The sequence below is a fragment of the Fusarium flagelliforme genome, assembly GCF_020744385.1.
Source record: "Fusarium flagelliforme strain FIESC 12 MPI-CAGE-AA-0113 chromosome Unknown B0J16scaffold_1, whole genome shotgun sequence".
In the NCBI taxonomy this organism is placed as follows: Eukaryota; Fungi; Ascomycota; class Sordariomycetes; order Hypocreales; family Nectriaceae; genus Fusarium; species Fusarium flagelliforme.
This window is the reverse complement of record NW_025763503.1, coordinates 846,705-867,411: the sequence shown is the minus strand read 5'-3', so window position 1 is coordinate 867,411 and position 20,707 is coordinate 846,705. Positions and strand designations below refer to the sequence as shown.

Sequence of the window (20,707 nt, the reverse complement as noted above, 5' to 3'; positions counted from 1 at the left end):
CTCGATCTCAAAGCAAAGCGTCCAATCTATTATATCCAACAAACACGGTTACCATTTAGACCCTTTTTCCTCCAAAGAGTGTCTGTCTCTTCTCGAGCAGATCAAGATCCCACCAGCCCAGAATGGTCTTGCGTTTCGACCAGATTCTTTCGAGAGGGCTCTTGGGACCATTGTCATTCATGTGTCCCGGTGATACGGGAACAGGAGGCAAAGGAGGAAGTTGTAGCACAGGCTTCGCAACCTCCTTCCTCTTGACTCGGACAGGCGCCGTGGGGGGCGGGGGACACCACGGCTGGCGTACGCTCTCAGCATCAGAAGAGTCGCTATCGAACCGCTTCGCCATAGCCATAGTGCCCAGACTTCGGTCCTGGGACATCATAGGCGGTCCTTGGCTGATGCCCAGGGCATTGTTGACCTGCCCCTCACGGCCGCACCTTCAACCCTCGATGTCCTTAGGGGCGGGACGAGAAGCACCCTTTGTTCGCTTCCACAGACATCCCGAAGTGATGGCAGAGAAGGAAAAGAGGACGCACAGGGCGATGCTGAGGCCCCAGACGGACTTGAGCTGGTAGCATGACATCTTGTCGGGGTCGACCCACGCATAGACGTTTCCGCGGTGGTAGACGTTGCGGAAGAGGGAGTTGATGAAGTTGGCGGTGTTACCATCAGAGGGGAACTTGGGGCATGCCAAGTAGCTCACAGGCTTGCCAACAGTGCATGCGACAACGATGCATGCGACAAGGAGCATAAGGTCGGCACCTGTGGCAAGGAGAAGAGGCAGCATGCCATCCCAGTAGAGGATGTAAGAGATGGCAATGTACAGAGTTGAGATAATAGCCTATAGGGTGTAAGTCAGTTTACAACCAGAATGAGTGACACATGTTATTACTTACAACAACGAGTGTTCCGATCAGAGCAGAAGGCGCCGCATAATCAGCACCGACCATCTCACCAATGAAGTTGGAGGTCAAACCAATGATCGTAATGAGCGAGATAAACTCCATGGCTCGCATGGCAGTCCAGGTGTGCCCAAGGGCTCCGAGAGCAGGCTGCATCTTCGCGGAGTTTGCTTGAGTGTTTAGAGAAAGACGAGGGCGCAACGAGCCGGCTGTGCGTAAAGGCAGATGCTTGGAGTAGAAAGGAATAGAGGGGGGTGGGGAAGATATTTTGTCCAAGTATATGCCCGCCCTTACAAAGAGGCGAGAGACTTTTTGTGTATAAAGAGAGAGAGAGAGATGGAAAAGAGATTCGTTATAGTGAAATCGTCTGTTCGTGATAAGGAGATGCAGAAAGAAAACCCAAGACCAAACAAGGTAGAGGACAAAGGAAATAAGGAAATAAGAGACAAGGAAAAAAAGGAAAAGAGATTGTAGTGTTTGTTGTGTAAGTTGTTTGATGAAGAGAAAGAAGTGAATCCAAACGCCTGAACTCCAGCGTCTTTATAGATATCTCATTGTCAACAAAACTCTCCTAGGATACAAGAATAAACATAGAAAGTAACCATGACAAGCCTCTAAGTCAATACTACGTACCTTGTCTAGTCAACTTTCCAATTACAGCAGCCGCCCACTCCCAGCCGCGTACCATCGCGCTTCTCACTATCCCATAGACGACCAAGTCAACCCTGACAATTCCCCAGGCATGATACAGAATTTCTTTTCCAAGTCCTGGGCGTCCTGTTCTTTGACCAATGAGGCTTCAGAAGCTCAAAGTCGTGGCGGCGCTTAAAGGTGCAGGGGTCTTTTCCTATAGCCGCGCAGCTGGTGTTTCAAGATATTTTGACAAGGTCACGATTGGATGGGAGACGTTCTTGGGGAAGAGCGGTTCGTTGGTCCGGATGAGGCTCTCTTTGTTTGGCATGCGGTCGCATATAAGGCGAAATTGCTTGGGTGAAGCCACAGTGAGTCCAGCGTTGCAGGTTATTCTAGGATTGTTGTCCTACTGCAGCGGGGAGTTATCCGGTCCAGGAACCATGGACACTAGCTTCTGATCCGATCTTTGTAGTTCAATGATCGTCGTGGAACCATTGCTGGTTAGTCTTCACCTGATACAGCTTACGTGCAACATATCGATCTGATCCTGGCCTCTAAGAGGGCCGATCGGATGGTCAATCAGTTGAAAATAGAACGACATGATATGTCAGTTCATTTTGTTGCGCCAGACGCCTATCTAGGATCCTATCATGAAAACAAACATGCTGCTCCGTTGCTGATTATACTACAATCTCAATGCCATCAACTAAACATGACTCAATGCACCAACTGTTATCCGATCCCATGTTTTGATCCACCTGTTCAAAGATGCCCGGTACTAGGCCGATTTAACCCAAAAGATCGTCCATAGCAGAGCCGCCAGTCTTGGGGGGAGCACTGCCACTGGAAGGTCCGGTTGCCGATGGAGCACCCCAGATTCCAGCACTGCTCTTCTCCTTGGCGAGCTGTCCCAGTGCGGGTCCAGCCTTGGGCGTCTCAGGCTTCTTGACACCACCGCTTGCTTTGCCCCAGAGGGCGCCGAAGGCATCTCCACCAGCAGCAGGCGCTGGCTTGGCCGAGGAGCTGGTAACAGGCTTCATGTTACCCATAGTAGTAGGGGTGCTGGGAGCAGCATTGGAAGTGCTTCCCATGCCCGAGAAGGCGGACGTTGTGGGGGGCTTGGAGGCTTGTGCCTGGACAGGACTAAAGTAGTTGGGACCGGATTGCTGGAAGCCAGCAGGCTTGGGAGCCTGTGCCGCAGGAGCGGCAGGGATGCTGAAAGCAGAGTAGTTTGGTCCTGGAGTACCTGATGCGCTTGGTGCAGGCGAAATTGATGCCATGTTAACCATATGGCTAATGTCGGCCTGCTGAGGTGCCGACTGAGGCTGAGGAGCGGCGAACTGAGCAGTGGAAGAGGCTGCCGATGTCACAGCAGGGCTTTGCATAAAGTTGTTGGATGGTGCGGCCTGAGCAGGTGTAGCTGACTGGAAGTCATCGAACTCGTCGTCGTCGTCGGCTTGCGCTGGAGCGGCAGCACTAGTAGGGGCCAACGCAGCAAAGCCCGAGTTGTTGGATGCCGAAGGAGCTGCAGAAGATGCTGGCGCAGGATCATCGAAGGAGAAGAGATCAACTTCAGGCTCCTTCTTCTTGGGTGGCTCAGCAGCAGCCTTCTTGGCAGGGGCACGCTCTGGTCGCTTGGCAGCAGCTCTCGATGAGCTGGCAGATGGTCGCTCGCCCTCGTCAAACTCGTCATATTCCTCAAATCGTTCGGATCTGCTGGCATTGCCGTCTCCTCGCCAGTCATCAGTCTGGCCACCGAAACCACCACCATCGCCATAGACACCACCAGAGTATCCGCCAAAGTTGGCAGGTCCGCTGCTGCTGCTGCCTCCACCATAACCAGCGCTCTCGCTACCAAAACCGCCATAACGACCAGAGCTGCCGCTCGAGAAACCACCACCAAAGGTTGAGCCGCCCTCAACACCAGTATATTTGTTCTTGGTCGCACGCGCTTTCTTGCGCTCGGTTCGGATACGATCCACATCGCTAAGAAGGTCGGCCAGCTCCTTGGCTCGGTTGCGCACGTTAAGACCCTGGTCCTTTCCGTTCTGATCGATAAAGTGGAATTGGCGAAGCATCTTTAGAAGGGAGATGTGTCCTCTAGCATCATCAATCACGCGCTCGGAGCCGTGCTTGATGAGAAACTCGAGCAGTTGGAGGGCCTTGTAGATTTGACGCCATTCCTCAGCGGCCTTTTCGGTGAAGCGACGGTAGATCATGGGCATGATCTCGTTGAGGGTTTGGCTGGTTTGTGGTCAGTAGCTGGACTTTGATATAGTTTGATAAGCCGTACTAGTTAAATGTTCCGTTTGCGATTTCTTGCATAAGGGTTGACGAAGCGCCCCATGGCTCGTTGTTCGTGGCCTCGCGCACCTAGACACGGGTGAGTTGACTGTGTCCCAACCACAGCTGTCGCGCAGAGCTTAACCAACCTTGGACTCCATCTCGGTAAAGTTCATGACAGCTGAATATCTCGTCAGTAACCATCAGGCGCATCAAAGAAGGCCGTCAAGGGAAGTACCATTCTGGGCCTTCCTGAAGCCTGCCTTGAGGTCATACAAGGTCAGGTTGGAGACCGTGTTCTTCAAATCATTCATATCCATGTTGAATTAGTCCAAGAAGAAGCCAGCAGATAGATGAGGAGATTGGTTTGAATGGCGCAGAGCTTCGAGATGATGCTCTCAAGGAATTGCAATGGAACAGAAGGATATCTTGAGTTTAAGATGCGCCCCTTGCTACACTACGGCCATGGTGGACACTTGGACACTTCCCAAAGCCCAATGTCAGCATGGATCATGGCTGATCACGTGATTCAAAGCAAGACACAAAGAGATCAAACACAGGCTTCGAGTAGATATAGAGCTTGCCTTTGTTATGAATTACAATACATTGACCATCCAGTCATCAATAGATAGCTTTCTATGTTTATTCTTATCCGTTCTGTTACTTGTTGGCCATCATTGGATCAAATATTGGTCGTCATGCCAAAGCACTTTAAGCCTTTAAGCGTCTGACCCGCTATACAACCTTAGACTTCAGGCCCGAACAGGGAGCTAGAATACCAGACGTCAAGCTGGCCCAAACTTTTACCTTCCCTTTCTCGAGATCAGTCTAAAAGGCCAACCTCTGCTCGTTGTAATTGTATCTGTCTAAACTCTCGATTTTGTTCAACCGTACCTTCTCCCAAGTGTATTAGTTTAAGGTATGTACAAGCTCAGTTCATTTTCACTGCCGTCTTTGCCTTTATTTTGTCACCAAGAGACTCTCTGCTACACAAGCTGGACTTTGATCAAGCTGCAAAAGAGAAGCAAGACGCCTTCCACGCAAACATTGGATATTTGTGCACCTTTCTGGCCCAAAGTCGAACTATTGAGACCCCAATTGGGATCTTGGAAAAGCCGTCTGACCGGACCAACACCGGTGTTGTCGGTTTCTTCTCGCCTTTATCCCTCCAGCTTTTCTTTCCCCTGTCCTTCCAGTCTGTGGAGGCAGCTTACTGTCCCGGCTGTTTACAATGGTCACTGCTGCCCACGGGTTGATGCACTGGATGAGACTCGAGGTGGGAAGGGCCCATGCAATGTCATGAAATCCACTGACGCCCCTTGCTCCCTCCAATGGGCTTGATCCTTGAGCAAAAAAGTCTGCTGCACTTCGGACATCGGGCCACTGACTCGTCGCACCGGCTCACTGTTTTTGGATGATGGCCTGCAAACAGACCAGAGAGTTCAGGACGTGGCCCAGGCAACCTCCATCAGCTCAATTGGTAGCCCCATTGAAGCTTTGATGGGGGAGAACCAGCCATTGAGTCCACAACCCAACCCAATTACTGGTGCCAGTGTGGTTTCGGTCTTGTTCTGCTCAATGCGCCACTGCTAGCAATGGCGGTCAGGATATTGGATGCCAGGGATCAGTACTTGCTTGCTCGCTTGCTCTCCTGAATTCATCATCGTTGACCAGAGAAAGCTACGAAGCTCCCTGCCCCACACGCCATAGCCACGGTGACCTCATGGAAAACGTCGCCAGCTGGGGGCGTTGCCCAGCAGGCAAAGCAGAGGGAGCAAGCTACCCGGCTCCCTTCACGTGATCGCCCTCTGATCATCCCTCCACTTTACCCCTCTTCTACGTGCTTCCATTGGTTCCGACGGCCCCGCGCTAACGTTTTGCCCCTCCAGCTTGCTCAAAATGAGACCCTCCCTCATCAAGCCCCTCCTACCCCGCCATACCTGCTTCTCTGCCGCAAGAACTTCTTCTTCTCTTCCTCAACTCTCCAACACAATCAGAACTGTTAGATTTTTCTCAGCTTCATCCGCAGCCATGGTTAACAGCAAGGTGTAAGTTTCCTTTCGCTGAGCACTGCATTCAATGGATGTCTCTAATCATTGAACAGTTTCTTCGACATTGAATGGGCCGGCAGTAAGTCTTGACTTCCTCACGATCGTCTATTTTCATCCATATTTATCGATGAGCTGCGGCTACTTCCTCTCAATGCATGCATCGGGTTCCAGATTTCGGATTTCCGCAGCGGTCGTGGTCTTTGCAGTCCCGACACTCGTCATGCTCTTGCGTATCTCTCATTTCTATTTACGCGTCTACCACCATGGCTTTTCCATCAAAGCTGACATCAATTCTCCTATAGAGACCGGCCGTATCAACTTCAACCTCTACGATGACGTTGTCCCCAAGACCGCCGAGAACTTCCGCCAGCTCTGCACCGGCGAGAAGGGTTTCGGTTACAAGGGCTCTTCTTTCCACCGTATCATCCCTGACTTCATGCTCCAGGGTGGTGACTTCACCCGTGGTAACGTACGTGTTCGGTTTCCATTTGAAACGTTTGACAAATGCTGACATGGCCCAGGGCACCGGTGGTAAGTCTATCTACGGTGAGAAGTTCGCCGATGAGAACTTCAACTTGAAGCACGACCGCCCTGGTCTGCTCTCCATGGCTAACGCCGGCCCCAACACGTAAGCTCCCATTCGACTTCTGATTGGCTTTCGTTGACTGACAATTATTATAGCAACGGCTCTCAGTTCTTCATCACCACTGTCGTCACCTCTTGGCTCAACGGTCGCCACGTTGTCTTCGGCGAGGTCGCTGACGATGAGTCCATGAAGGTTGTCAGGGCCCTTGAGGCTACTGGCTCCGGCAGCGGTTCCGTCCAGCCCCAGAACAAGGCCACCATCGTTAACTGTGGTCAGCTGTAAACAGCTCAAACTGTACGACGTGATGAATGGGGATTTGGGAACGCATCAACCCTCAACGAGGGCTAGCAAAATGGAGCTAGATACTCACAAGCTAGTTTAAGTTCTAGCTATTGATCAATGTTAACCAATAAACCCAAATGCACTGCAGTTAAAAACTTGTGACCTGGATGTAAATGACTTTATTCTCAAGCATTGCTTGTACACAGGTGCTGGTCTGTCGAAAGACAGTTGACAATCGCTGCGTCCGGCTGAATACTTCACAGCCATCGCTTGTCCGACTACGCCGTTGCTATCTTTTCCCTAAAAACAAAAATGCCCACTTCCAGACCATAACTCCGTTTCTTGAATCAATAAGATATCGGTTTCCCTTATCGTTCCAGATGCAAAATTAATTCTCATGCTCTATTCAGCGCCCAGCCATCTCTTGAAGTACTCGCAATTGTTGGGGCCTACAGGGCCGCCTTCTTCGCAGATCTCAAACACTGGGCAGCGCCCACAGGGGGCTTCCGTGAAAGCACTCACGAAGGATTCTGGACCACCTTCGCGGCCGGTGGGATCATCCCTGCCAGCCCAGCTTTCTAAGGACTGCTTGGCGACCCTAGAAACGCGATAACCTATCTTTCCAGCCACCTTGACTGACTCGATGAGGTTATCCCAAACCAACACATCCACAAGCTTCTGCACGTCGTGTTCGGACAGGATCGTGTTATGAGTAATGCCACTCGCCGATAAAAGACGTGCAATGTCGCGGACGGTGGGATAGCCTGTATAACCAGCAGGGAGAGGAAGCATTGCGTCTTTCTTGACCGTAGGCGTTGGAGATGTCTTGGGTGCCTTGGCGGCTGGTTCGTCCATGTGACTAGCATCGCGCTTCTTGCCCTTGTCCACGCCACCTTTGACAACACCTTTCTTGGGGACCTGCGTTCGCGCAGCACCACCTCCATGCGTGCTGTGGTAGCTGCTCTGGCGCTTTATGAAATCAAACACAACGCGCTGTAGCTCATCGATAAAAGCCTCGTCGAGATTCTGGTCGGTGTACCATGGGCCACCCGTCGCGCGATCGCTGGGCCGTATGGAGGCCTTGATGAACATCTTCTTGTTGGGGTGCTCGACATTTTTGAAGGGTGCGATGAGTCCCTTGGCTTGTAGTTGTTTAAGAGCATTTTTGAGAACCGAATCGTGCATATTGAGGCGCTTCTGGAGCGTCTGGGACCAAATACCGTCGCCGCCCGAATCGTCGATAAGAGAGTAGACCATGACCTGCTCGTCGGTAGAGCACTGCTTGTACCTAGGAATCAATTATCAGCCATGCACTTCGCCAAGGTCCCAGGCTATATTTTCGTACTTGTGAGCCTCCTGAGAATCGCGCCATTTCCATAGCACTTGGCCAGAGGCCTCGCGCATGGTGATGAAAAGCTTGTCATCAGTAAGAGACTGGACGACGCGGGCGAGCAGCATCAAGTCGCCTTTGGGGATGACATCGAGGCGCATAAGGTCATCCTGGGAGAACATATCTGTTCCAGATTCGCGACATCGGTCGTAAAGCGCTTCTTTCCAGACACCGAGCTTGGCCGTCGCGGCGTCGCCCTCGGTGGGCGCGGGGGTCGGCATGGTGAGTCAAGCGAGTGAATGCGGTCGTATATAGGGAAGGTAGGATTGCCTAGAATCTAGAATCTAGGAATATATAGTTGTGTAACTAATGTTATTCGATGCTACATTGACATGATATAGCGAGTGGGTGGCAAGAAGGCGATCATGAGAGTATAAATATGACGATGGTGGGATAGACTTCTTTTTTCGAGTAGAGGGCGGTTGGGTTGGAAATAATTATTTTTTGGCTCCCCGCAGTCGACGCTAAATTGTATGTACCTCGTCCCCTACCCTGCTATTCATTCGTGCCTGCCTGCAAGAGCCGGGCGGAATGAGGCGGCAAGTGGGGGATCTTATCAGTGTCTCGGTCCCCCACCATCAAGATATCCTCACCCTAGACCTGAGATCAAGCTATCAGAGTACTGATTACCTATCGTTAGTATTTTGTATCAGGACGGGGTTTGCAAGAGGATAATTATACCTGCTATAGTTCTCAATCTTAAATATCAGTATGGTCGAAGGAACATGTATCCTCATGTAGTTTGTCTCATACATGATTGCTAAAGATCACTGGAAACAATACGCTTGCATGTCTGCTTAAAACGTTGAAGCTTAACATTGACATAGGTAATTACAGTATGACAGTTCGAATAGCCTATTTATAACTTATTACGTTTTATCAAGTTCCTAAAGACTAGTAGTATCATCCCTGGCATCTCAGGCAGAATATATGCTGATATTGGAGTCTCGGTAAAGCATCATCAAAGTCAAGCTGATGCACTCCTATCCAGAACGATTCAACGCACATGGCTGAAACCTAAAACTCACGATTCAGTCTCGGGCAATGACTCAACGGGCGGATTTTTTAGAGTCTATAACCGAACTGAAGTACAATACTCTGTGATCTTATCCTCCCTTCGTCTACATTCTCTCCAGCTCCAAAGAAAGCACCAACGCACCCGAGAAACAACACGGAAACAACAAAAGCACTCCCCCCCCTGAAAGCCTCCCTTCACAACACTTTACCAATTTTTCATGTACCGTACTGCTCATATGATCAATTTCACTGTATTAAAGATGCCGACAACCGCCGAACAAGAAGCTATTCAGCAGACAGTGACCGATCTCTTTGAGGGTTACGACTTTGGAACACCACCCAAACAAGGCACTGAAGCTGTTGGTACTTCACAAGAAGAAGCAGTCTTAGATATTCGAAATATCATGACTACAGATGAGACAGCAGCTAGCTGCGACTCATACACCCTCTTGAACCTCGATCTCGCTTCGCATGCCGTGGAATTCGCGTGCTACAACTTGCTATACATGTACAGTCCCTGGAACCAAGCAGAGGCCGGACTTAACCAGGCCTACTTTTTGCATCATGCCAGCGGGCTACCACCGACAACTGATACTCAATACAAGAAGCCACAAGCCAAGCGCGAACGAGATGAGATCCCACCTGCCGAGCAACCCAGCACTGACCGTTCGCAAAAGCGAACTAAGGCTATGACTGAATGTTGATGTGTCGATAACAACGACGGGCTTGATTCGACCCAGCGATATGGCTTGTATCTGAAGCTGAATGGTGGACACTGCGAAGGATAAGACTGGGTGTCCGTGTGAACAGGAAGTTAGTTCATATTGCCTACCAAAACTCAAAACACCCAAATACAACCAGAATTATAGCACCCGCAGCCTCAATGTAGCATTACCGTGGTATAAATTAGTTCTTTTCGCTATGATCTCAACCTAAAAAACATGAAAACTCGTAATCAAGATGACATTCCTAACATACACAGCCTAGCCAAAGTACCAGCCGCCCGTGCATTCTGATGCCTCTCTTCCTTCGTGCCACATGTAATCCTACGCCCGGAACGCCTGAACTGCATGCCACATTCTGTCGTCGCTCAGTACCGCGTGCCCATTCGTTCTGATACTGAAGGTGCAGTTATGGGTAGGCGACAAGGAGTATGGCGTGAGCTTTTGCTGTAACATAAAAACGTCTATAGAAACCAGATGCCTTGCTTCTCATCCAACTTCTAGTTTGCTGGGCTTTTACTCTTCTCCTTAGGTTGCTCTGGCTTATCCTTCTCCGTATCGACGTCCATAGCATCGGCGGGTTGTTCGCTTTGAGCTTCCTTGGTTTCTTCTGCAGGCTTCTCTTCAACCTTTTCGGCGGGGGTAGGCTCCGAAGCAGTTTCCTTATCAGCAGCTTCGGAGACCGCCTCAACAGCCGGCTCATCCTGAGTGGGCTTTTCTGTTGGCACCGGAGGCTCAGTGGGGGCTTCGGGCTCAACGTCTTCCTTCTTGATCGGTGTTTCTGTAACCGCCGAGTCCTCCATACCAACATCGCCGTCTCCATCAACGTTTGTTGATTTGGTTTCCTTCGCACTTTCGGCAGGGGTTTCAATCGTCTTCTCGGGCTGATCTTTCTCGGGCTGATCTGGAGCCGAAATGTCATCGATGGTATCGTCGTTCACGTCGTGTCCGTCATCGCCAGTATGTTCCTCAGCGGGTCCATCATTCGAAGCGCCATTAGGGGCTTTAGCAGGAGGGGCGTCAGCGGTGTCGACGTCCATCTCTCCCTTGCGATAATCATTAAAGCTGCGCTTGTTGCCATTTTGACGTGTAGCTCCGTTCGTGCGAGCCATCTCATCATCGTCGCTGGCCTCGAACTCGTTGTCGTGTTCGACGTGCTTGTCCCAGCGGTGTTCGGTCATGCGGACATCCTTGTTCTCATCCTCATCAAGGTCATCCAATTCAGCTTCCTCCTCATCAGTCATACCACCGAAAGGCTTTCGCGGGACATCCTGCAGCTGCACGGAAGGTGCAGGACCAGTTTGTCGGAGATTGTCAATGACTGATGAAGTGATTTTCTCGAGGTACTCTCGGCTGTTGGAGTTTTCCATGTTAGAAGATCGAACGTTCAGCTCGAAATCAGGAGCATAGTACTGCCTCGCATTAGTAGGCACTCATTTAACCCATTTCACCCAACTTACTTCGTAATATTCATTGTAAGGCAAGGTTCGGTCCATCTCCTTGCCGACAAGAACACCAGTCTCGAATGCCCATGTACGCGCGACGTTTCGCATTGTGTAGCCACCGCCGCCGAGAACAAGGGTAGGGAGGTTAAAACTCTTGACGAAGTTCACGCAGTTGGCGTGACCATCCATACTCAAGTTGAAACAACCCAGTCGATCACCTGAAAGACTATCACCACCACACTGTAGAACAACAGCCTCAGGCTGGTAGTACTTCATGACATTCTCAATAACAGGTTGGAAGATTGAGCGGTACGACGCATCAGTAATACCATCCCTCAGGGGGAAGTTCACAGCGTAGTTCTTGCCCTGCCCAATACCGGTATCTCTAAGCTCGCCAGTTCCGGGAAAGTACTCGCCATATTTGTGGAATGAGACGGTCATGACACGGTCGGTGGTGTAAAAGGCCTCCTCGACACCATCACCGTGATGGACGTCAATATCGATGTAGAGGACCCGCTTCTTGAATCGAAGGAGTTCGAGAATACCGAGGACAATATCTAGGAATTGTTAGATCGAGCCCTTTCGTGTTTATGACATAACATACCGTTGACATAGCAGAAACCACTGGCTTCGCATTTCTTGGCGTGGTGAAGGCCACCGGCCCAATTGATGGCGATGTCGCACTTCTGTCGGTTGAGTCGCGCGGCACCCTCCATACTACCACCTGCACTGATACCACAAAACTCGAAGAGGCCATCGAACACGGGACAATCATCTCCGACGTTGTATTTTCCTTGCTCCCTCATGAAACTGTCCATATTGTCCGGTGTGACTTTTTGCAGGAAATCGATGTAGTCGTCCGTGTGAAATTGGGTCATTTCGCCTCGTGTCGCAGGTTTCGCGCGCTTCAAAAATGTCAGCATAAGCTCGAGACAATGATTTGGGAGGAATCGGGTGATGATCAAGAGTAGACTTACATAAATCTCCATCTTCTGGTAGAGGTTGTACTGCATGATCAAGCTATGCGCCAGTCTAATGCGATGAGGTTTCATGGGATGTCCAGTAACGTAGGCATAGTTACCAATATCGGAATCGTAAAAGTAAGCGACCTTCTTGGGCGATGAGCCATTGAGCGCGACTGAGCCAAGCTCAACACGAATGTCGTCGCCCATGATTGCGGTTGCTGGTGTGTCGCGACTATCGGGAAATTGGTAAGAAGAAAAGGGTTAAGTCGAATGTACGCAGAATTGTGTATATATGATTATAAAGTAAGAAGCTGGAATGGCTCAGAGAGAGCTCAGCATGTTCGATCGAGACTTGGACGTAAGGTGGGCGAGGAGACGGTATTTTCTAGAAACAGCCTTGGATATAAGTTTAGTAGTAAGTACATGGCAGCGACACACTGAGAAGCCCATGTCGGAGCTCCATCAGAGTGCCGTTTACAAGGATTAACGTTAGGCCGTTCCTTGTTAAATTGACGGCACCTAGCGCCACAACTGGAGCCCCTCGCATGAGGCTGTGGCTAGGCAAGCTTTCGACACGTGACTTGACTAAGCTTCCAGCTGTGGCTCCCAGGCTGCCGGGCTGGCGTCAACGTCAATAGCATTCTACCAAGCTCCGATCATAGCAACACCCTCCATCACCGCCAACAATCACATTTCCACCCACATCTGAACGCGTTTTGACGAACTTCAATCTTACGCGCATATCACTTACTCATAAAACCTCGTCAATAATATGGAGCGCTTCAGGAGTTTGCTTGGTGGCGGCGGTATGGGCCTAGGAGGAGCTGCCCATGGAACTGTAAGCTACGACATTGCTGATTGAAGCTCCCGTATAGCGAGTGCTTGCTTCCCAGAGCATGGGCTAATCCGTTTGATCACAGGACAACACCAACCTTATCGATAACTCGGAAACAGTTTACATTTCCTCCCTAGCCCTCCTCAAGATGCTTCGACACGGCCGCGCAGGTGTTCCCATGGAAGTCATGGGTCTGATGCTGGGCGAGTTCGTGGATGACTTTACTGTCAAGGTTATGGACGTGTTTGCTATGCCACAGAGCGGTACCGGTGTCAGTGTCGAGGCTGTCGACCCTGTTTTCCAGACCAAGATGATGGATATGCTCCGTCAGACAGGACGGTACGTTGATACCGTCAATTATCAATTGTTCATTAGCTAACTATTCAACAGACCCGAGTCAGTTGTTGGATGGTACCACTCGCATCCTGGTTTCGGTTGCTGGCTTTCATCGGTCGATATCAACACTCAACAATCATTTGAGCAACTGAACCCCCGTGCCGTTGCTGTCGTCATCGATCCCATCCAGTCCGTCAAGGGTAAAGTCGTTATCGATGCCTTCCGACTCATCAACCCCCAGCTTTTGATGCTTGGCCAAGAACCCCGCCAAAGCACAAGTAACCTGGGTCACCTGAACAAACCATCAATCCAGGCTCTTATCCACGGCTTGAACCGACACTACTACTCGATTGGTATCGACTACCGCAAGACCGCTCTCGAGGAGAACATGCTCATGAACCTGCACAAGCACGTGTGGACCGAGGCTTTGGAGATGGATGATTTCCGACATGAGGGTTGCAAGAACAAGGACCGACTGCAACAGCTTGTGTCATTGGCGGATGGCTACGAGAAGCGAGTGAAGGAGGAGACCGAGTTGACTAAGGATCAGCTTAAGACTCGATATGTTGGCAAGTTGGATCCCAAGAAGCATCTTGAGGATGTCGGCCAGGAGCTCATCGAGGACAACATTGTTTCTGTGTCGAGACAAATGATCGACAAGGAGGCGACCATGCCCAAAAGAGATGGGCCAGCAGGGTCTAAAGGCCAAGTGAATGGTGAGCAGATGGACGTGGAGGAGGAGTTATGAGCGAGCAGAAGCGGAAGCGGAAGCGGGTACCTAGTTGAACAGGAATAACGAGACCACGGGATGGACTTGTAAGATTAATTGGCGTTGGCGGTCGGGACGGACGATATAGACCTAGCCATGTCACGAATTATTGCACACAAGGTTTAGCATCGTATTATCATGCATGACATTAATTCTGCATAAGTTCCCTGTTTGTCTATGTTAGTGAGATGGGACTATTGTGCTGTCAGATCATGGGTGCTGTCCTATGGAGTACTATGCAATAGCCTTGTTTGTTCAACATCGCGAACATGGTCACATTTCCTATGTTCAACATGCACGAACAAAAGCATCTTGTCTATATAAAAGCACAAGTATGGCGCGACATTCTACTTGCCTTTGTTTCTTTCCGTTCCTTTTCAATTCTGTGTCTAACAAACAACGTATCGCATAATGCTACTATTCTTTGACTCCCACGCATAGTCGCATATCAACATCAATACACCAACAAAGACACAACGCCAACAAGAAGCAGTTCGCCGTCACCGATATTCTACAATCTAACCAAAGTGTCTTATCTGAAGATAGAACGCATAATCAATCTATTGGTAAGCTATTTTCACATCATTAAAACACTCGCAGAACCGTTCTAGAGAAGCTATTGTAAAATGGGTTTCCGTGTGGTTCTGCGCTGGCTCTTCAGGGGGTGTTTTTCAGATATGGAAATGGATTCTGACCAAGAGAAACAGAAAAAACATTCAAGAGGAATAAAGCGGCCTCTTGAGAAATGTTATCGCAAGATACGAACTTCACGAAGCTATTCAGATCGTGCGCGATCGCCACAGCAGGGACCCTATTATTATAAGAGTCAGGCTCACAGTCAGAGTCAGAGTCAGGAGGATGATCACGCGTCAGGCGGTCAAAAGCGATTTCATGGTGTTAATAGGCCTGACCTTGCGAAGCCTCTGCCTGTGGTTCCACGTCAATGTCCCCCACAACAGAAGTCTCCATACCGGGCACTATCACCCCTGCAGAAGCGCAATAGTCATGTCCAAGCCCAACAACTCACATCTGCATCAGATGAATTCCTTCGCCCACTTACGGATAGATCAGGGAGCACCGAAGCCATCATCATTTTGGAAGACCGCTCAATGAACTACGAGGCCGTATGTGAGGTAATCGACATGATAGCCCTACGCTTCAGCCACATTCCCTACGCGGTAAGCGGCCTGGCTGCCATGGTTTACTACGGCTACGACGCGAGGCCTTATAAAGTGAGCATAATATGCCCAGAGCACACGCGCGAGAACCAGAAATGCTGGGCGAAAGCGCTGGGCATGCTCCAGATGCCCAAGAGACAAGATATCTGGGGTGTCGCGACGCGCGACGGCATGCTACGTCAGATCCGCGTAAGATTTCCTTACGATTTCGAGCAAATGCACACTTTAAGAGTAGGCAGCTCCGGGGTCTCGATGCTCTCACTAGCGGGGCTGGCTGATGAGCTGGCGAGAACGTACGTGAACGAGCTCAAGCACTCAGACCAAGACCGTCAGGAGAATCTGGCAAAGGAGATGGTGTGGATTCTGAACAGAATCATTCAGGTTAAAATGCCTGAACATAGGCTTAAGCCTGAGAGGATACCTCATCTTATCAACGAACGCTTCTGGCTGCCATTCTCTCTCGCCTATCCTGAGGTGGTGCCTTTATTTGCGAAAGCTGGATGGAGAATCCCTATCGAGGGCTGGTCCGCATGAGAAGGACCTTAATGAGGAGGAAATTTGGAACGCGCGACACGAAATTGTTTTGGAGTTTGGGAACTGGACGGATGGTACTTGAGATTTGGTCACGGTTACGGGAGACGCATGATACCCTAGAATTTGATTTAACGAGCAACTGGACGGGCAACGATAATGAAGAATGTAACTAGAGAGATAGATCTACGAGCTTAGGCTATTGTTTTGGATTAGAATGAGCGGCTCGTCCCCTATGGACGATTCCACGAGCAAATACCACTACTTGGAATTCTGACGAAAGTGAGCAATAAACCCCTGCTTTGAATGTGTATCTACCGGCGCTTATGAATACTGCTAGTCCAGGGTCTTTGACTAACAAAACCCCAGTAAGTAAGCGAAACCCAATCTTTTACCCAACTCACCTTAGTCTGTTCAGATCATCATCTACGACCACGGACAACCTCTTAACATTCAACAACTGCTGGGTTAGCTATCGAGAACGAGGTGAGTATTTCATGTGTTAAAGAGACAGATATGGTCTGATGAAATCGCAACGCAATGTGTGGGCTGTATTCTTGACTAATAATGGATTATAATATATACTATGCTCTCAAGTCTTTTCGCTCCGAGCTCAATCCAAGTCAAGTCCAAATGTTCCTTCATACCCTGAAACTGACAGCCTCTCTAATACCGTTAATGCGTGCGTGCGTGGGAATGATAACGCCAATACTCCTCATCCCAGATCATGAAAATTCATCAAAGGGTATTTACTGGCGAGCCTTGGTCATCTTGACGCCCTCCTTGACAAGGTAGTCACCCCAGACGGGGATGTAGCCCAAGTGAACGGGCAGGTCCTTGCCACCCTTCTCGCAGAAAGGGTCGCCCTTGTCGCAGACGGAGACGGTCTTGTCGGCGATGCGGTCACAGCCGGCAGGGAGGTTGCGAGGGAACATCTAGAGAAAGGTTAGCTGATTCCAACGAGTGTTGTTCTTGATTGACTTACTCCGTTGCCAACGCTGGTTCCGACGTGGAAGGTCTGACCTTCAGTGAGACTGGGGTCACCAAGGAGGAGGACCGAAGCGACTATTGAAGGTTAGTTACCCGAAAGTTGTATGAGAGGTTGGGTTACACTTACTGTTGTCGGTGATGTAGGCAGGCTGAGGAAGGGTGCCAGGGAAGCCAGTTGAGCTGGTACCGCACATGGTGTCCATAATGACATGAGCGCCCTGGAAAAGTGTTAGCAGATCGAACTATCAGACTGTGTTATGAGTCTTACCTGAGAGTATCCCATGAGAATGATGCCGGTATCGGGGCAGTTCTTGACATAGTTGTTGACAACCGAAGTCAAGACGCGGACACCCTTAGGCTGGGACTCAAGATACTCATCGTACAGAGCAGGATAGACGAGAGCCTCCATGTCAGATCCGGGGATAAGCTTGATCATTCGTTCGGCGAGTTCACCGATGGCACCAGGGCCCTGGGGCTCAAGACTGCCACGAGCCACGATGATGTGAGCTCCCTTGGCGCAGGTAGTGTTAGACTCCGCGGCCACGAGACCCGCAAGGCAGCTGAGAAGAACAGCGAAAGATTTCATGGTTGCGTTGTCGTGATGATGAAAGCTTCTGAAAGGAAGTTAGAAATTGTATTTGTTGTAGTATGGTTGAGGGAGATTAGCTTACTTGTGTATTGAGTTGATCTTCAAGTAGCTGATGGGCTGTCGAATCTCGAGTGAGGTGAAGAACAGAAGAAGAGAAGAGATGAACATAAAGCAGATCAGTGATTATATAGATCTCTCTGGCACTGGTATGATCCCACAATGCCAATGCCAGTCCCAGCGCCAGCGCCAACACCATGCAATCCAATTCCGTTTAGTTATCGAATCTCACGATAGCCGTCGTTAGTTGCCAGGAGCGTAGCAGTGACAGCCCCACAAAAACAGAAATTCGGTATCGAAAAAGCAAAGAAAATGCCAACGGGTCTAGTACATGTTCGTCAAATCTTGCGAACTTGCACCTGAGCTCTGGCCGTAGGGCGGGAAACAACAAGGACATGGTTCTGATCTGGGGTAGTCTACTTAGATATACCTGGACCAGCTAACGGACTTATTTCTGCATCGGGCAATGTCCTTCTGCGTAACTTGACCATTGCGATGCGTTGTTTATTATATAAAAGGGCCCATGTTCGAGAGAGGAAGGGTTCTCGATTTATATATTAGATTACATGACGTTGCCGAGCAAGATTAGAGTTAATCTTATAGTCCTTCCAGTTTAGTCTTTTCTTGCGAGTTCAGGAGAGAGTAATTACGGGTATTAAATACTCATTCCGAGCTGAAGTAGATCAGTCAATTCTCTAAACAAACGTTTCAAAGACCTCGGTTGGATTAAAGCTTGGCCATGGCTTTGTTAGTTTGCCGTCCAATAGACCCCCTACTACTGCATGCAAACTTGCCATGCATATGTATGTCTGCAACCACAAAGCCCGGTAATCGATTGGAAATCAATGTTTACTTTTTTACTTCCTTTCGTGTGGTTTCACTTTCATCTGTTTACCCGCATCCACATGGCAATAACTTGGACCTTGATTCTTACAGTCTAACATCGAAACAATTCTAGGCACAATAGAAACTTATAATCACCGTGCGCTCTATACAACCTAAGTGCGGATGTATTCTCGGGGATAACTTTCCTTCCGATCCAAGCTACACGTATCCAACGGAAGCTAGACTAATGTACGTCTTAGTAAAGTCCACTTGAATTGAACCCTGGCCCCATTATACTACTCAACGGTCAAGTCTAAAGAGCAAGAGATGCGATAGGCTACTACTAGTGGGATGCACGTTTTAGCGAAATGCATACCTGATACTGTATAAGACGAGTCACTGTAGTTGCGGAGGCAAGAACAAGGAATTAGAGCTTAATGTGTTCAAGTGCCGGAGAGCCAAGTCATTGTTCTACGCCACAAACAGATATCTGATAGCGTCGATTCTAAAGCTACTCCTAGGAAAGGTGGAACATGGAAACAGCAAAGTCGGCAGCCATTTGTCCATATGCCGATACATATCTCATATGAGTCCTCAAGTCGTGGCCTCCCGCCTCGCAGAAGGGGTCCCCTGCGTCGCAAAATGAGATTGTCTTTCCAGACACACACCGACAGCCATCCGGATTCTGACGAGGAAGTACCTGGTAACCGGGTCAGCGATTGTAATCACGATTGAAGGATATATGTTGACGTACTCCATCGCCTTCGCTGCTCCCAACATGGAATTCCTGTCCTTTGGTAGTACTCGGATCGCCCATCAGGACAACGGCGGCAACTAGTTTCCAACTATTAGCAAATAAGGATGGCAAACTCGGTATGGATTGCTTCGGATTACTCTTGCTGCTGATATTGAGAGAGAGTGGCTTCGTAGCTGGGAATCCGATCGAACTTGCACCGCACATGACGTCGGCAATGACATGAGCCCCCTGTTTTTCTCAAGTCAATTACAATCAGGATTTAAAGCTATCAGGGTTTCCATTGGACAAGTTTTCTGACTTACCTGAGAGTACCCCAGTAAAATCATCTTCGTCTTGGGACAGAGTGTAGCATAGTCCCTGACCACCTTGGCAAGAGTCCTGACGCCTTCGGTCTGCGAGGGCATATAAGGCTCATAGATAGCCGGGTACTTGAGAGGACTTATATCAGAGTCAGAGATCCTTGCCCTAATCTGCTGGGCGACAGCTCCCATGAGGCCGGACCCCTGAGGTTCGAGGCTGCCTCGGGCAACGATGATATGAGCCCCAGAGGGGCAGGTAGAGTTGTCGGCAAGATTGCATCCTTTGGCAGCAACAAGAGTGGCGAATAGTATGAGGTATCTGAGAATAAAGAGCATGTTGTCCAGATCTGTAAAGGGACCAGCAGATTAGAGACGAACAAAGGTTTCCGTACAAAACTCGAGAAGGCTTGCTTACAGGTTTGGCTCCAGCAAGGAAACCGAACAATCGACGAAGGTGCGCTATTAGAACGGCGATGACTGCAGGTCCGAGATGTAGGATTACAGTTTATTCTGAAAGATACTCATTTGCAAGGACAAAAAGAAGGGCGCAAATCGAAGAGAACAGACCAAGACGGAAGACAACAAACAAGCTTGGGTTCACAACACCAGCCATGACCATGTCCCATGCGTCTTCGTGCATTGCAAACAGCCTCAACTGATAGAACATAGTATTGTATTAGTCCTCTATTTGAGATGATGGCACGCCACCAAGACCTTTGTCCCACAGCCAAACGACAAATATAGATATAGAGTCTTCAGGGTGTCAGAAGAATTGACCACTCAAGGCATAATGAACGAAATAATTTAATCATCTTATGAGAGTTTAGGCCAGCACTTAGACTACTTTATTATGACGCTCTACGCCTTAGAGTGCTTCTGTCACCTACCTGAGAGTCAGACTAACTTCCATCTCCGTACAGACTTAGAATATTTGGCTCAAACACCGATTTTCTTCATTTATTAAACATGTATCTAGCCGATTGGGCCGTGTCTCAATATTTGGCGTTTCAAACACGGGAAAAAAGCAACTACATACATCCCCTCAGTCGTGCAGGCGTGGCACTAGACTGACTGTGTGGGATGGCAAGGGATGGCAAACTCACTTTCTCCTCATTCTCACTCTCGCACAAACCACAAATTTCATCGTATTTGTTTCCGCAACGCCAAAGCCAAAGTCTACCCTGGATGAATTGCTGCAGGCGCCTGAAGGTCAGTTCCGGGCTGTCCTGCGCGCCCTTTGTCAGGATACACAGGTTCGGGACAGTGCA

General features: G+C 49.5%; 9 protein-coding genes across 9 annotated transcripts; 3 read left to right on the top strand and 6 right to left on the bottom strand.

Moving 5' to 3' along the window:
* Nucleotides 1-55: 55 nt before the first annotated feature.
* On the bottom strand, nt 56-1,055 carry B0J16DRAFT_312989 (uncharacterized protein; the record flags this gene model as incomplete). Its single annotated transcript, XM_046125094.1, has 3 exons — nt 56-434; nt 534-838; nt 894-1,055. The coding sequence occupies 3 exons, from the start codon at nt 1,053-1,055 to the stop codon at nt 56-58; spliced, it is 846 nt and encodes a 281-aa protein (XP_045988276.1).
* Nucleotides 1,056-2,129: 1,074 nt separating this feature from the next.
* Nucleotides 2,130-4,281, bottom strand: B0J16DRAFT_3554 (uncharacterized protein). Its single transcript, XM_046129416.1, has 4 exons — nt 4,054-4,281; nt 3,965-3,996; nt 3,826-3,905; nt 2,130-3,776 (listed from the first exon to the last, which is right to left on the bottom strand). Exons 1-4 carry the CDS (start codon nt 4,133-4,135, stop codon nt 2,321-2,323), a joined length of 1,650 nt encoding a protein of 549 aa, XP_045988275.1. The 5' UTR covers nt 4,136-4,281; the 3' UTR covers nt 2,130-2,320.
* A 1,805-nt stretch (nt 4,282-6,086) lies between these two features.
* On the top strand, nt 6,087-6,734 carry B0J16DRAFT_257113 (peptidyl-prolyl cis-trans isomerase; the record flags this gene model as incomplete). The annotated part of the gene is made up of 3 exons (XM_046123135.1): nt 6,087-6,335; nt 6,388-6,494; nt 6,548-6,734. 3 exons carry the CDS (start codon nt 6,087-6,089, stop codon nt 6,732-6,734), a joined length of 543 nt encoding a protein of 180 aa, XP_045988274.1.
* A 164-nt stretch (nt 6,735-6,898) lies between these two features.
* On the bottom strand, nt 6,899-8,536 carry B0J16DRAFT_326320 (RNA polymerase Rpc34). The gene is made up of 2 exons (XM_046125988.1): nt 8,080-8,536; nt 6,899-8,022 (listed from the first exon to the last, which is right to left on the bottom strand). Exons 1-2 carry the CDS (start codon nt 8,343-8,345, stop codon nt 7,137-7,139), a joined length of 1,152 nt encoding a protein of 383 aa, XP_045988273.1. The 5' UTR covers nt 8,346-8,536; the 3' UTR covers nt 6,899-7,136.
* A 1,476-nt stretch (nt 8,537-10,012) lies between these two features.
* Nucleotides 10,013-12,682, bottom strand: B0J16DRAFT_408326 (uncharacterized protein). Its single transcript, XM_046133025.1, has 4 exons — nt 12,286-12,682; nt 11,913-12,213; nt 11,324-11,865; nt 10,013-11,275 (listed from the first exon to the last, which is right to left on the bottom strand). Exons 1-4 carry the CDS (start codon nt 12,478-12,480, stop codon nt 10,364-10,366), a joined length of 1,950 nt encoding a protein of 649 aa, XP_045988272.1. The 5' UTR covers nt 12,481-12,682; the 3' UTR covers nt 10,013-10,363.
* A 237-nt stretch (nt 12,683-12,919) lies between these two features.
* Nucleotides 12,920-14,381, top strand: B0J16DRAFT_326318 (JAB1/Mov34/MPN/PAD-1 ubiquitin protease-domain-containing protein). Its single transcript, XM_046125987.1, has 3 exons — nt 12,920-13,111; nt 13,194-13,447; nt 13,499-14,381. Exons 1-3 carry the CDS (start codon nt 13,046-13,048, stop codon nt 14,190-14,192), a joined length of 1,014 nt encoding a protein of 337 aa, XP_045988271.1. The 5' UTR covers nt 12,920-13,045; the 3' UTR covers nt 14,193-14,381.
* On the top strand, nt 14,379-16,210 carry B0J16DRAFT_326316 (uncharacterized protein). The gene has a single exon (XM_046125986.1). The coding sequence runs from the start codon at nt 14,840-14,842 to the stop codon at nt 15,923-15,925; it is 1,086 nt and encodes a 361-aa protein (XP_045988270.1). The 5' UTR covers nt 14,379-14,839; the 3' UTR covers nt 15,926-16,210.
* Nucleotides 16,200-18,053, bottom strand: B0J16DRAFT_326310 (cutinase-domain-containing protein). Its single transcript, XM_046125985.1, has 5 exons — nt 17,584-18,053; nt 17,181-17,526; nt 17,040-17,130; nt 16,908-16,987; nt 16,200-16,857 (listed from the first exon to the last, which is right to left on the bottom strand). The coding sequence occupies exons 1-5, from the start codon at nt 17,667-17,669 to the stop codon at nt 16,672-16,674; spliced, it is 789 nt and encodes a 262-aa protein (XP_045988269.1). The 5' UTR covers nt 17,670-18,053; the 3' UTR covers nt 16,200-16,671.
* An 828-nt stretch (nt 18,054-18,881) lies between these two features.
* B0J16DRAFT_408322 (cutinase) lies at nt 18,882-20,029 on the bottom strand. The gene is made up of 4 exons (XM_046133024.1): nt 19,443-20,029; nt 19,278-19,368; nt 19,138-19,217; nt 18,882-19,083 (listed from the first exon to the last, which is right to left on the bottom strand). The coding sequence occupies exons 1-4, from the start codon at nt 19,773-19,775 to the stop codon at nt 18,901-18,903; spliced, it is 687 nt and encodes a 228-aa protein (XP_045988268.1). The 5' UTR covers nt 19,776-20,029; the 3' UTR covers nt 18,882-18,900.
* Between the last annotated feature and the right edge of the window lie 678 nt (nt 20,030-20,707).